Source organism: Acinonyx jubatus, chromosome B4 (genome assembly GCF_027475565.1).
Source record: "Acinonyx jubatus isolate Ajub_Pintada_27869175 chromosome B4, VMU_Ajub_asm_v1.0, whole genome shotgun sequence".
NCBI lineage: Eukaryota > Metazoa > Chordata > Mammalia > Carnivora > Felidae > Acinonyx > Acinonyx jubatus.
This window is the reverse complement of record NC_069387.1, coordinates 119,059,069-119,075,029: the sequence shown is the minus strand read 5'-3', so window position 1 is coordinate 119,075,029 and position 15,961 is coordinate 119,059,069. Positions and strand designations below refer to the sequence as shown.

General features: G+C 39.2%; 1 protein-coding gene across 5 annotated transcripts in view; it reads right to left on the bottom strand.

Annotated features, from left to right (window-relative positions):
* Positions 1-15,961, bottom strand: part of ANO4 (anoctamin 4) — a 412,471-nt gene that overhangs the window by 225,080 nt on the left and 171,430 nt on the right. For all 5 annotated transcript variants that reach the window (XM_027071002.2, XM_027071003.2, XM_027071004.2 and 2 more), the window contains one exon: positions 4,260-4,451. In XM_027071002.2, the coding sequence (XP_026926803.1) occupies positions 4,260-4,451 (192 nt within the window). The remainder of the gene's footprint in view (positions 1-4,259; positions 4,452-15,961) is intronic.

Sequence of the window (15,961 nt, the reverse complement as noted above, 5' to 3'; positions counted from 1 at the left end):
TCCTTATCCCCTTAATGGCCTCACTCCCCACCTTACCAAGCGTGAATCACATAACTGATTGCTCTCATTCCCTCTTATGCACCTTTGATACCCCCTCTCTTTTCTTAATTCCTTGGCAAAATCACAACCCTGACTAAATATAACTGTCCATCTGTTCTATGTCTTCACACATGTCTCTAAACAAGGTTAAAGAACAACACACAACCATGATGACCTGTACTACTTTAATTTCATGACCATGAATCTCAAATGGGCTTTTAATGTGGATTGGCTGGCAATCGTATTTCCCCTGCCCATTCCACACATCATCATATCATCTCCCTCTCCCTCCCTCTCTGAACAAGGCTTTATTCTCATTCTTAGTAATAACCTTGCTTCCCACATTACAGATAAAACTGATACAGTAAGAAAGAACTCTTAGACCCTCGTCACCCTGTCAACAGCCACACATACTCTCCCTTCCCATCTGTTATCACAGATAAATTATTCATGATTCTATTGTGCATAGCCCTCATCTCTCACTGACACCCACATCATGAATTCTCCCTTATCCTGAACATCATAAATTATCTGCTGGAGATATGCTATTTTGAAAAAAACAAAATGCTCTCTTGACTTTACCTCTTCTCTAGCCAGGGCCTTATTTCTTCATTAGCCTTCACAGAAAAATGGCTTTTAAAAAGTTGTCCATATTCACAATGTCTAATTCATATCCTTCCATTCTCTCTTACACTTAACTCAGGGGTTCATCCCTACCACTGCACCAAAACTGTTTTTATCAAAATCACCATGGATCTCCACTTTACTCAAATCAATGGCCAACTCTTAGCTCTCATCTTACTTGATTTTCATCAACATTTAAACTACATAATCACTCCTCAACTCTTGATTAACTTTCTTTACTTCCAAAACATGTAATTTCTAGTTTCTCAACATCCTTTACAGTCATTCTTTCTTGGTCTTTGTTCTCACCTACCTTTATTATTGGGGTCACCCAAATTCCAGCCATTAATTCTCTCCCCTTCTCCATCTTTACTTCTTTCTGTCATCTCTTTTCATTACATGGCTTTAAAGCCCATTTATATGTCAACAACAGTTGATTTTATATCTCCTTCCCAGACCAATCTCTCAAACTCCAGACATGCTTATTCCACCACTCACGTGATCTGGCCAGTTCTGGATTATTATCATGTCCATAACCAGACTTCCAATCTTGGCCCTACTTCTTCCCTAAAACTCACCAAATCTTCTTCCCCTGCAGCCTTATCCATCTCAGTTGATACCAGCCCAATTTACTCAGGCCAAAAATCTTGGAGCCATCCTTAGCTCTCCTTTCTCTCTTAATCCACATCTAACTCATTGGGAAATCTTGATGACCCAACATTAAAATACTTCCAGAATCCAAATTCTCACTACCATTTCTGTCACCCCTAGTTACAGCTACCATCATCCCTTGACTTGACTATTATAGTGGCCTCCTATTTGACCTTTCCCCTTTCACCCTCTCCATCTGTAGTGTATTCTCACACAATAGCTAATGTAGTCCTCTTAAAATTTAAGTCATATAATGGGATTATTCTGCTCAAAAACCTGTAAGAACTCCCATTTTGCAAACAGCTCTAGGACCTTATAATAGTCTACAAGGCCCTGCTCCATCTGGTCTCTATCTACGCTGATGTTTCCCCCTCACTCTAGGCTCAAGGGTCTCTGTAATGTTCCTCAAACTATCAGACTCCTTCCTCATTCCATGAGGTATGCCCAAAACTTAAAGAGTACCTGGCAACCTAAGAGTACCTTAAATAAATATTTGTTCAATGAAAAGCAGGTAGAACAATTATAAAGGTATTAAAATTTGTCAATGATACCCCAATAAAGCTGGAAAAAAATTAAGAAAAACTATTGTAGTAGTCTGAAAAACAGCTAATGAAGGTTCAGTTCAATCCTCCCCTGCAAATATTTATTGAAAGTACAAAGATAAATAAGCCAGAATCTCTGTCCTTGAAGACCTTATGGTAGAGAGACAGGTAGTTTAAAAATGTTAAAAGACAAAGGAGCAAAACCAGGGCATCCTAGAGAGAGCAGCATGAACAAAGGTTGGGAGACATGAAATAGCATCATATGTTGGAGAGTTGAAAGCAAGTCAGTCTGATTAGATGTGATGATCTAGTAGATGCAACCACTTGGGTAAACTACAGTCCCCAGTTACTCAATGAACACTAACCTAGGTGTTCCTGTGAAGACATTTTGTAGATACAATTAAAGTCCATAATCAGTTGCTTTCAGTAAGAAAGATTATCCTAAATAATCTAGGGAGGACTGATTCAATCAGTTGAAAGATCTCAAAAGCGGAGCTGAGGCCTCTCTGCAGAAATTCCTCGTATTGACAACAGCTTCACCTGTGCCCAAAAGTTACAGCATGCCATTCATGATGGCCTGCTCTGTGGATTTCACACTTGCCTATATACCTTCCCAATTATGGAAGCCAATTCCTTGAAATAAATCTCTAAATATCCATCTTCTACTGGTTCTGCTTTTATGATTGAACTGGGACTGATATACTAGAATATAAAGTTTCAGGCAGAGGGAGGACAAATGAAGGATGAGAGGCAGGAGGACTATATCAGCAAGGGCATTTGTTTTTAACATGCTCAGAGGTTGTAACTTTACCTCATAATCAGTAGGACCAACAAGGTGAATGGCATTATTAGGAGTAGAGATGAATCATTTTGGATTGATATGAAGAATGTACTAGGACAGGAAGCAAGGGGAAGAGAGAGATGCTAGTGACTGGGAAACCACCCATGTTACCTGTCAGGGAGGTAGGAGGAGAACCAAGAAAGAAGGCTATCATGGAAGACAGGGAACAGTGTAGTGGGGAAGCAGTGGCAATCTGAAGCACCCAGTCTGGTGTATCAGAAGAGTCTGCCATTCAGCACACTACGATAAAAGGAGGTCACTAAGGAGGTCACTCAAGAACAGCTATGATCTACAAATCAGATTGTACTAGGTTCAAGAGTGGCTGAGAAGTGAGAGAGAAGAGAAAATAAAACTATTCTTCTACAAGGGTGGCTTAAAAGGGAGGAGGAAAACTGGCAGTAGAGAGAAAAGGACAGTGTCAAATAAAAACATTAGAATGAGAGAAGCTTAAGCCTTCTTCATAGACTGAGGAGGAAGAGCCAACAGTAAAGCAGGGGAAAAGATGAGAATGAGGGTACACACCCTCCTGAGAGAGGTTCAAGAGAAGAGGGGTGGCCAAGCCCACAGGGGAAGGCTTAGTCAAGAACAGTGGGAAGACCTTCATTTTCTGAAAACTAGAGGAAAGAGAAGTCTGATGAAAGTAAGTAGAGATAAATTTGGAGGTGGAGAGTAAGGAATCCTCAGTAATTAATGCCCCACAGCCCTGGGGTAGCTCAGTGAGGTTAGGAAACAAGGTCATCAGTTGAGACAGAGATGGTGTGACATATCTAGAGATGGAGGCTTGGCTTTAGTTGAGGCTGGGTAGCCACCTGTCAAAACATAACACAGAGGAATAAGGATCACATGACAGTTATACTAAAGGACTTCTGAACTGCCTCACAATTCAATCAATGTGCCTATGAATCAGACTGTCAGAAATGTTGCCTCAGCACCCAAAACAATGCCTGGCATAGAGCAGGTACTCATTAAATTCACTGAATGAATGAATGAGTCAATGCTTAGATGAGCTCCTCATCCACACAAGCAAATAAAACCTTTTAGTTGAAATTACCTATTTTAATATCGACTCATTTTAACATTTTAAAGAAATACAGACATTTTCCAGAGCCTTGAAACTTAATACAGCTCCAGTATGCTCTCCTAATCTCCAGAGAATATAGCCAAGGCAAGCCAGATAACTTACAATTCAAAGTGGGCATTTTTAGCTTGGCTTTTTCCCTGGAGTATCATAGAAAAAATGATCAAGAAAGTGGTCAAATCTCTCTTTTGTTTTATTGTACAATATGGTTTTTTTGAACTGAAAGTTTACTCACTTGGATTTTTATTTAGATTCTACCACTGTAGGTAGAATGTAGTCTTAACCTTTTCTGACACGTCAAGCTCTTTCTCTTACTGGTCTTGGTGACATTTACCACTGACCAAAGAGAAGACAAGGAAAAAAACAAAACTGTTTAAAAAGGCAAGTTTAACTGGAAGTATGGCATAATTAGGTAACAAGATATAATGCAGGCAGCATTAAGTTGCTGCTAAAATGGGTGTCTTGACCATTCCCCATGCCTTACCTGGGCGGAAGACTTTGGTTTTCCCATTAGTGATTCCAGAAGAGCTTGCCTCCATTTTTACTGACCTTCTGCCTGGTGGAAGTGAGGAATGCCTGACCACAGGCAGGCGACGTGACCCTGGGCGGCTTGCGACACTTCGCCGTTGATGGATTTGCAAACGCTTTTCAGCCCCATGAATAGATAAACTTAAACCTGGAATGAGAAATAGAAGCATTATATTAAATAAATCAGTTCTGAATGGCTAAGATGCCAAATTATTTTCTGGCATGAGATACAGGCAGCATAAGTAACTATGGTTCAACTTCTTAAGGGATGCTAATGACACTACAATTTTGATACCAATTGATTTTCACATTGCATTATATACTGAACATTATTTCATTCAAAAGTGGACATCCTCAGTTATCATGACAAAAGCTTTATGAATGGAGACCCAAAAAAGTCAAATATTAAAATTCTGCCCAAAATCCTGGGAAAATATGCATTTATTTGGTTAGAAACTGTTGCTGGGTTATTTGGATTTTCAATAAAAATTGAGAAACTTTTTTTCTTTCTTTTTAAAAAATATTTTAATTACAGTAGAGTTAACATATAGTGTTCTATTAGTTTCAGATGTACAATATAGTGATTCAACAATTCCACACATCACTCAGTGCTCATCACAACAAATGTACAACTTCATTCCCATCACCTTTTTAACCTATCCCCCCACCCACCTCCCCTCTGGTAACCATCAGTTTGTTCTCTATAGTTAAGAGTCTGTTTCTTGCTTTGTCTCTCTTTTTTTTTAGTTTTGCTCATTTGTTTCTTAAATTCCACATAAGTGAAATCACATGGTATTTTTCTTTCCCTGAGTTATTTTGCTTAGTATCACTCTCTAGCTCCACTCATGCTGTTGCAAATGGCAAGGTTTCATTCTTTTTTACGGCTAAATAATATTCTACTGTATGTATGTATATGTGTATATATGTATTCCACATCTTCTTTATCCATTCATTCATTGATGAACACTTGGGCTGCTTCCATAATTTGCCTATTGTAAATAACGCTGCAATAAAGGTGCATGTATCCCTTTGGGTTAGTGTTTTTGTATTTTGGGGGTAAATACCCAGTAGTGCAATTCCTGGGTTCTAAAGTAGTTCTATTCTTAATTTTTTGAGGACCCCCATACGGTTTTCCACAATGGCTGCACCAATTTGCATTCCTGCCAACAGTACGAGAGGGTTTCCCCTTCTCTGCATTCTTGGCAATACTAATTTCTTGTATTGTTGATTTTAGCCATTCTGACAGGTGTGAGGTGCTATCTCACTAGTTTTGATTTGCATTTCCTTGATGATTAGTGATGTTGAGCATCTTTTCATGTGTCTGTTTCTTTGCAGAATGTCTATTTATGTCTTCTGTACATATTTTAGTTGAATTATTTGTGGGGTTTTTGGTGTTGAGTTGTATCAGTTTATTATGTACTTGGGATACTAACACTTTATCAGATATGTCATTCACAAATGCCTTCTGAAGTAGGTTGCCTTTTAGTTTTGTTGATTATTCCCTTCACTGTACAGAAACTTTTTATTTTGATGTAGTCCCAATAGTTTATTTTTGCTTTTATTTATATAGTGTTCTTCTCTGCATCTTTTTATAGATTTTGTTTTAAAATCTATTTTGTCTGATTTAAATATTGCTACTACTGTTTTTATTTTTTTTTAAATTTACATCCAAATTAGTTAGCATATAGTGCAACAATGATTTCAGTAGATTCCTTAATGCTCCTTACCCATTTAGCCCATCCCCCTCCCACAACCCCTCCAGTAACCCTCTGTTTGTTCTCCATATTTAAGAGTCTCTTATGTTTTGTCCCCCCCTCTGTTTTTGTACTATTTTTGTTTCCCTTCCTTTATGTTCATCTGTTTTGTCTCTTAAAGTCCTCATATGAGTGAAGTCATATATTTGTCTTTCTCAATTTTGCTTAGCATAATACCCTCCAGTTCCACCCATGTAGTTGAAAATGTCAAGATTTCATCCTTTTTGATCACCAAGTAATACTCTATTGTGTGTGTGTGCGTGTGCGTGTGTGTGTGGATGCACACACACACGCACACACACACCACATCTTCTTTATTCAATCATCCATTGATGGACATTTGGGCTCATTCCATACTTTGGTTATTGTTGATGTGCTGCTATAAACATTGGGGTGCATATGTCCTTTTAAAACAGCACACCTGCATCCCTTGGATAAATACATGCAGAAGAATGAACCTGGACCACTTTCTTACACCATACACAAAAATAAACTCAAAATGGATGCAAGACCTCAATGTAAGACAGGAAGCCATCAAAATCCTCGAGGAGAAAGCAGGCAAAAACCTCTTTGATCTTGCCCGCAGCAACTTCTTACTCAAGACGTCTCCAGAGGCAAGGGAAACAAAAGCCAAAATGAACTACTGGGACCTCATCAAAATTAAAAACTTCTGCACAGTGAAGGAACAATCAGCAAAACTAAAAGGCAACTGACAGAATGGGAGAAGATATTTACTCCAGCTTTCTTTTGACCCCCATTTGCATGATAAATGTTTCTCCATCCCCTCACTTTCAATCCGCAGGGGTCTTCAGGTCTGAAATGAGTCTGTAGGCAGCATATAGATGGGTCTTATTTTTTTTTTTATCCACTGTCACCCTATGTCTTTTTTGATTGGAGCATTTAGTCCATTTACATGCAAAGTAATTATTGACAGATATGTATTTATTGCCATTTTGTTAATTATTTTGTGGTTGTTTTTATAGTTGTTTTCTCTGATATTTTCCTTCTTTCATGGTTTGCTGCTTTTCTTTAGTGATATACTTGTATTCCTTTCTCTTTATTTTTTGCATATTAGGAGGTTTTGCTTTGTGGTTACCAGTAGGATTATGTATAACATCTTATGTATATAGCAGTCTATATTAAGTTGACTGTCACTTAAGTTTGAACCCATTATTTACTTCTCTCCCTCCCACCATGTTTTAGTTACATGGTGTCATATGTCATATTTTACATCCTTTTATTTTGTGGATCCCTTGACTGATTACAGAAATAATTTTTTTTAATTTTTAATTTTTTAAAATTTACATCCAAATTAGTTAGCATATAGTGAAACAATGATTTCAGGAGTAGATTCCTTAATGCCTCTTACCAATTTACCCATCTCCCCTCCCACAAACGCTCCAGCAACCCTCAGTTTGTTCTCCATATTTATGAGTCTCTTCTATTTTGTCCCCCTCCCTGTTTTTATATTATTTTTGTTTCCCTTCCCTTATGTTCATCTGTTTTGTCTCTTAAAGTCCTCATGTGAATGAAGTCATATGATTTTTGTCTTTCTCTGACTAATTCCACTTAGCATAATACCCTCCAGTTCCATCCACATAGTTGCAAATGGCAAGATTTCATTCTTTTTGATTGCCGAGTATATATATACCACATCTTCTTTATCCTTTCATCCATCAATGGACATTTGGGCTCTTTCCATACTTTGGCTATTGTTGATAGTACTGCTATAAACATGGGGGTGCATGTGTCCCTTTGAAACAGCACCCCTGTATCCCATGGATAAATGCCTAGTAGTGAAATTGCTGGGTTGTAGAGTAGTTCTATTTTTAGTATTTTGAGGAACCTCCATACTGTTTTCCAGAGTGGGTGCACCAGCTTGCATTGCCACCAACAATGCAAAACAGATCCTCTTTCTCCGCATCCTCACCAACATCTGTGTTGCCTGAGTTGTCAATGTTAGCCATTCTGACAGGCGTAAGGTGGTATCTCCTTGTGGTTTTGATTTGTATTTCCCTGATGATGAGTGACGTTGAGCATTTTTTCATGTGTTGGTTGGCCATCTGGATGTCTTCCTTGGAGAAGTGTCTATTCATGTCTTTTGCCCATTTCTTCACTGGATTATTTGTTTTGTGGGTGTTGAGTTTGATAAGTTCTTTATAGATTTTGGAAACTAACCCTTTATCTTCTATGTCATTTGCAAATATCTTCTCCCATTCTGTCAGTTGCCTTTTAGTTTTGCTGATTGTTTCCTTCACTGTGCAGAAGCTTTTAATTTTGATGAGGTCCCAGTAGTTCATTTTGGCTTTTGTTTCCCTTGCCTCTGGAGACGTCTTGAGTAAGAAGTTGCTGCGGGCAAGATCAAAGAGGTTTTTGCCTGCTTTCTCCCGAGGATTTTGATGGCTTCCTGTCTTACATTGAGGTCTTGCATCCATTTTGAGTTTATTTTTGTGTATGGAGTAAGAAAGTGATCCAGGTTCATTCTTCTGCATGTCGCTGTCCAGTTTTCCCAGTACCACTTGCTGAAAAGACTGTCTTTATTCCATTGGATATTCTCTCCTGCTTTGTCAAAGATTAGTTGGCCATATGTTTGTGGGTCCATTTCTGGGTTCTGTATTCTGTTCCATTGATCTGAGTGTCTGTTCTTGTGCCAAGAAATACTTTTCTTTTTTTAACTGCTTTTGTGATTTTTCCTTTCCATACTTTTACTTATGGTCTTTCCTTTTTTAAGAGTCCTTTTAACATTTCTAGTAGGGGCATCTGGGGGGCTCAGTTAGTTGGTTAAGCAGCCAACTCATGGTTTCAGCTCAGGTCATGATCTCACAGTTTTGTGATTTCGAGCCCCATGTTGGGCTCTGTGCTGGCAGTACAGAGCCTGCTTGGGATATTCTCTCTCTCTCTCTCTCTCTCTCTCTCTCTCTCTCTCCCTTTCTCTGGTTCTCCCAACCTCACGCTGCCTCTATCTCAGAATAAATAAATCAACTGTCAAAATTTTTTAAAAAATATTTCTTACAGCGTTGGTTTAGTGGTCATGAACTCCTTTAGGTTTTGTCTGTGAAACTCTGTCTCTCCTTTTATTCTGAATGATAGCCTTGCTATAAAGAGTATTCTTGGCTGTAGATATTTCCCTTTCAGCATTTTGAGTATATCATGCCACTTCCTTCTGGCTTGTAAAGTTTCTGCTGAAAAACCCACTGATCGCCTTATGGGGATTCTCTTGTATGTAACTGTCTTCTTTTTCTTGCTGCTTTAAAATTTTTTTCTTTATCACTATTTGTTACCATTTTAATTACTATGTCTTGGTGTGGACTTCCTTTGGTTGATTTTGTTGGGGGAATCTCTGCACCTCCTGGATCTTGGATATCAGCTTCCTTCCCTAGATTAGGGAAATTTTCAGCCATCATTTCTTCAAATAAATTTTCTTCCCCCACTTTTCTCTCTCTTCTCCTTCTGGGATCCCTATAATGCAAATGCTCTTATGCGCGATGGACTCACTGAGTTCCTTAAGTCTATTCTCCTTTTGCATAATTCTTTTTCTCTCATTTCTTCAGCTTTATTACTTTCAATACTGTCTTCTAGTTCATGAATTCACTCCTCTGCTTCTTCCAGCCTATTTATTCCATCAAGTTTATTTTTAATTTCATTATGTTCTACACATCTCTTATTGGTTCATTTTTTTTTTATGTTATCTATCTCTTTGTTAAGGGTCTCATTGATGTCCTCCACCCTTTTATCAAGTCAAGTGAGTATCTTTATGATTAGTATTTTAAATTCTCTCTCAAACATGTTACTCATATCCATTTCACTTAGGTCTCTTGCTGTGGTTTTGTCCTATTCTTTCATTTGTGATATATTCCTCTGTCTCCTCATTTTGTCTAGTTTCTCTGTGTGTTTCTCTGTGTTCAGGATGTCAGCTACATCCCTTGTTCTTGAAAGTAGACCAGCTGTGCACTTTTAACTAGGTGGTGCAGGTCCTCCTCCACATGAAAGGCACAGCTGAAGTGGAGACCTGGCCAGCTGGCTCACTCCACAAAGAGTCCCCGGGCAATGGGTACAGTTTTAACAAGGTGCCCACGTCTTTCATGGAAGGTGGGGAGATACAGTGATGGCAAGGTTTACATGGGTCTTTTGGGAGAGGGGATCCACAGACCGAGGCAGGTCTGGCTGGAGAGGCAGGGTATGGTGTAAGCAAATTAGGAAGTGAGTGCAGGCGCCACACTAGTTCTCACAGGTGGCTGTGTGTTTATGATGAGAGGTAGGGGAGTGAAATGTTCCTAGAAAAGGAACATTTGTTTGTTCATAGAAAAGCTTGTTTTTTCCTAGAAAAGTCTCTCAGGGAACTCAGATTAGTAACTGACTTTCCCTCCTGTAAGCTCCACGTGACTTTTAAACTGCTGCTTCAAGCTGTATATCCACAGGCTGTTAGCTATGCTCTCTTTAAGGTCAGGGGCTCAGCTTTCTATCACCCTCTAGGCTCTCTTAGAGCTGAGCCCGCTGATTTTTAAAGTTCTAAGCTTTAAGTCCTGTTATTGTAAGTACTCATGAAATTCAGCCCCTGATTTTCAGAGCCAAATGTTATGGGGATTTCTCTTCCCCTTATAGGCTCCCCAGTGTGCTAGTCTGTCTCTCACCACTCTGCACCTGCAGCTACCTCCCTCCTGTGATTAGACTCTAGGGGTTTAGGTTCTCAGAGTCCTTGCCCCTCCTACCCTCTTCTATGTGGCCTCTTCTCTACCTCTACTTGTGGAGTGTGTTTGGCCAGGCTTTGAGCCCTTTTCTGGGTTGTTTGCTCTGAAGCAAGTATTATCTAGTTGTATCTGTGAGACAAGGTAAGTTTAGGGTCCTCCTTCTCTACCATCTTCCCGGTAGTCCCCAAGCAACTTTTTAATTAAGAAATAATTGAGAAGTTTTTCCACAGGACTCATGTAGAGAACAGTTGAAGACTGAACTTGGATTTACACCTCTGATAACCTTAGAATTATATACCTTTTGAGACCTATTTTTTCCAGGAAAATTTCAAACATACCAAAAGCAAAAAGAATAGTATAAAAAAAACCCATGTACCCATCACCTAGCTTTAACAAACATCAAGATTTTTCTATAAAGCTGAGGAGAATAAAAGATTTTTCTAATCTTTTTTCATCTATTCCACTCCCTTTGTTGTTGATTTGTTTTTTAGGTGCTGGAGTATTTTAAAGCAAACTCTAGACATCTTGTTAATCTGATCAAAAACAATATTAATTGTATTGCCTTACACATTATATCAATATGAACTATACCTACTAATACATATGAACCACATAAAAAATTCAAGAGAGTTTTAAAAATATTAATAACAAATTAATAATGAAAAGATTTTCTTAAAGAACACTCATTGATCACCATTAGAGGTTGCTAAAATACCAATTACTCAGAAAATTGATAAATAAAAGGAAAGAAGTATTTATCCCTGCCTTTCCTTTACTAACCACATTTCAAGGTAACCAAATAGTTGATAAGATAAAGTTCTTCACTGCAGATTTCCAGCTAATAAATTACCGATGGAAAAGAGAATTGGAAAATCATTTTAGAAGCTACAGTGACTATAAAAGTAAGTTTTGTCCAAAGAAGCACCATGAGGAAAGAGCTAGAATTCAAGCACATGGAAAACTAAATCCAGATCTTTAAAAAAAGAAAGCCAAGGAAAGGTGTTAGCCTTATTTAATGCCAACCAGTCAGGGAAACATGGTCAGGAATGATGCCATCTGATGGAGGAAAGCTGAGTTTCAACAAATTGCAAAACCTTTTATTAAGAGGAGAATATCTTGAATTTGAAGGTAGAAATTTAGTCCTGAAAATTACCTTAGTGGCTGGCATTTAATCGGGTGCTTTATACAGATGACGAAACTGACCCTGTCAGGGTAAAACAATCAGTCTACTTATTAGTCCTGGAAGGCCACAGTAAGAAGTCTACCAAAAACTCAGAAATAAGGGATATAAAAGCCTGCTCAGAGGTAAATTGTAAATCAGCAATCACGAGTCACGTCAGAAATATAAAGAGTCATCTTAAATTTTCCCAAGGGGAGGAAAAAAGACGTGACTTGGGCCAGACTGTAAATTCTAAAAAATTTTAAGAAACCTCAAATCAGAATGAAGTTTGGTCAGCCAAGTATAAAAAGAACAACAATAACAAAACCTGTAATAAACAAACATGAGCAGTGCCCATCCAGGTAACAGCCTCTAAGTTCAAGAGTTCTAACAGCCAGGAGTGCCTGGGTGGCTCAGTTTGTTAAGCATCCAACTCTTAGTTTTGGTTCAGGTTCTGAGCTCATGGTTCCTTTGAGTCCTGCATCAGGCTCCACGCTGACAGTGGAATTCTCTCTCTCCCTCCCTCTCTCTGCCCCTCCCCCTCTCACTGTTTTTCTCTCACTCTCAAAATAAATAAATAAACTTTAAAAAAGAGTTCCAACAGCCAGACAGTCCTGAGACACAGTTTTACTCTCCTTTATCCATTTAACTGCCCTTGCTCTAACAGCACTCACCAGGCAACCTTCAGATTAAGATTTGGCTTCCATTGCAGGAAGAGAGTAATCATACTAATGTTCCTATCTACCCAGGAACCAAGGTTCTCAGTGTGGGCTAACAAACTGGCATCCTTAGTTTCTTTCTATACACCAATCTCCTCATGATTGCTTAGAATGAATCTGCCCACAAGATCTGGTTTCTAAGCCCTCAATGCTTTAAGTCTGAGATTTGTTCTTGGGAAATTCACCCAGGTAAGGCCAGCCATGCTGGGTGGTCCCTTGGGAGACAGCCTGGCAGCTTCGCCCTCACAGTACATGTCCCACTCTGATGCTCAGACGCCTGGGCAAGTGTGGACCTTCTACTCCTAGGTGTCTCTCTGTGGGCAGGACTAACACAGTGGCATCAAACTGGTATTTTCACCATGTCATGCTTTCTATCATGGTTGTATGTTCCACATTTCCAGAAAGATGCAAAATGAATATCTTCAGACCCATAAAGACTCCAGAAGAATGCAGACAAATTTTTAGGTGTCAGATGAAGGGGCTGGGAGAGATGTTTTAAGTCAACATCAGAGAGTACATGCAGTCTGAGTCTGCAACCATGAAACAGACCACTCTTTCAACATTTCTTGTCCCTTTTACAGAGGATTATTGGGCTAAAGGAACTAGAACTGTGACTCACTGTGGCACTTCTAGTTCTTATAGAACTCCTGTCAAGGAGGTATAAAATGTTAGAAATGAGAATAAAAATCACACTGTGGAAATAAACGGCACAGATACTTGGAATTGTTGAACATTACATGTTAAAAATATAATAATGTAGATCATGTGGTATGATGTCAAAACGTAAAAAACAAAAAAAAATTCATGAGTATGGCCAGGAGAGAATAGAAATGAGGAAGATGGGTATGTTACAGGGAATTGGGAAGAAACCCTTACTGCCTCAGCAAATCCATACAGTCCTCCAGAAATTAAGATTTCTCAGAGTTGCAGATAAAGTACCTGGCCCATCAGAGCTCTCCTCATACAATGGCAAAGTCAATGGCAGAGAGATATGTAAACAAATAGCACACAAAACATCAAATATACTCCAGACATGAAAAGTTAACATTTATAGAAGACTCAGCAGTCACATCTTCAGAAATGAATTATCAGTCAATAAGTTGCATCATCCAATTTGGTCTTAACTACTTTGAAAGAAACATTGATGATTATCTATTAAATGCCAGGCACTGTGGTAAATACTGATAATTACCCCATTAATGCCTCACCCCAATCCTACAAGACAGAGAATTGGCATCTACATTTTACCAACAGGAAACCTGAGGCCCAAGAGGCAAAGTTACTTGTCCAAGGTCAAACAAGTAACTGAAATTTTAACCCTAATCTTTTACACTATTGCATGTAGCCTGGTGAATGTAATTAAACTGATTAAATTAGCTATATACCAATACATAGACAGTTTTAAGTGTATAATGGTTCTAAATAATTTAACAAGGCAGGGTTGGAAGGTATGGTATGCTGACATTCCTTTAACCCAAACTCCTATCAAACCATGTCTTCGCCCTCTTTTCCATCCATTCTGAAATGTCTTCCTGGTTCTTGAACAGCTACCAAATGCCTTAGTAAGAATGAGCTGAAACTGCACCTTCTCCTTGAACACTTTCTGGTTCCTCTGGCTCAGAGTCAACACTGTCTCTAATCTTGCAGTTAGCCTTTACCATGCTATGCTCTTGTACTCTCCTTCACCCATCAGCACATGGCTGTCCCATTTCTCCAGCTATCCCAAGAGTCTCTAAGGGCAAGGATCACACTATGTACTTCAATTCCTTCCTCAGCTCTGAACAAAGTACAATCCATACAGAGATGTGGGATGACAATTTGCCTTCATCTCCTTCTCCTTCTGCACGCTGCATTCTACATGGTGCAAAGACTCCTTCGGCATAGGCAGAGCAGAGTCAAGACAGGCAAGGAAATGATACTGAGTATGTTGACTCATGCAACTTTTAATTTTATGCTTCCTGTTTCACTATACACTCATTGCCTTTCCTAGACTTCTTCAGGCCTGAAACTTGGCTGCTTTCCTCAGCTTCAGCAGATAGCTTCCTCCCCAACTCAGCTGAAAAGGTGGAGCCCAGGCAATGTAAAGCTTCTAGTCTTCCTACTTTTCTACCTTAAGATATCTTTAAAAAAGAGTATCTTTTTCTCTTGAGACCTATCATCTACCTTACTTGATAAAAAAAAAAATCTGTAGGCAGAACCTTGAGAAACACATCTTTTTAGGAACGAAGACAGCAAGTACAGTAGGTATTAAAATGTGAGTACTGGAGTCAGGGTTTCTGGGTCCAATTCTTGGCCACACCTTTTTCTACCTATTTTACCTACTGCAAGTTACTTAATCTTTTGTGCCTCAGTTTAGTCATCTGTAAAATGAGAATAATAACAGTTTTCTACCTCAGAATCATGAGAATGAGTTAATATCTACAAAGTGCTCAGGGCAGTGCCCAGCACACAGCAGCTGCTCAGTGCAAGGCAGAGGTCATCATTGCCTTCTATCATATCAATGACTCCACTGAACTTTTCAATCTCACCCTTTAGGCCCTAGAATTTAACACTGTTGGCTCTGCTCATCTGCTTTTAAACAATCTCTTTGGATTCTAGGACACCCTTCTTACCGCTTCCTCTCCTAACTGTAAACTCTCCTCTCTCTTGTTCTCAAGGGTGAAAGTGTTAGTTTCCTCGGGCTACCATAACTTATTACCACAGCTCTGGTGGCTTGAAACAACAGAAATTTATTATCTCTCTGTTTGGGAGGCTAGAAGTCTGAAATCAAGGTGTTAGGAGGACTGTGATTCCTCCAGAAGTCTCTGGGGGTGACATCTCCCTGCTACTTTCAGCCTCTCAAGGGTGCTGGCATTCCTTGGTATTTGCCTTGTGACCACATCACTCCAATCTCTTGTCTCCATAGTCTCATCACCTCCTATCTCCATCTGCCTTTTTCCTACAAGGACAGGCATGGTGGCATATAAGGCCCACCTGGATAATACAAGATAATCTCTTCACCTTAAGGTCTTTAATCACATCTACAGACTCTTTTCAAAAAAGGTCACCTCTACAGGCTTTGGGGATTAGAACATGGATGTATATCGGGAGGCCATTATCAGCCTACCATAGCAGGTGTTCCCCAAGGTTTTGACTTTGCTCTTTTCTTTCTCTCCACCCCTTCTCCAAGTGATCTTCCAGACTCCATGTCTTCAGCTGTGTGGACATGTCCCAAAGTCACTCTTGTTCTACACTGTCTCCCATATTTCAAACCCATCTTTCCTACTTGGCCTGAATCTCTTCCCGAAAAATTTGGTGAGTCCACAGAACACAAGAAATGTTTAATATTTTGAGAACAG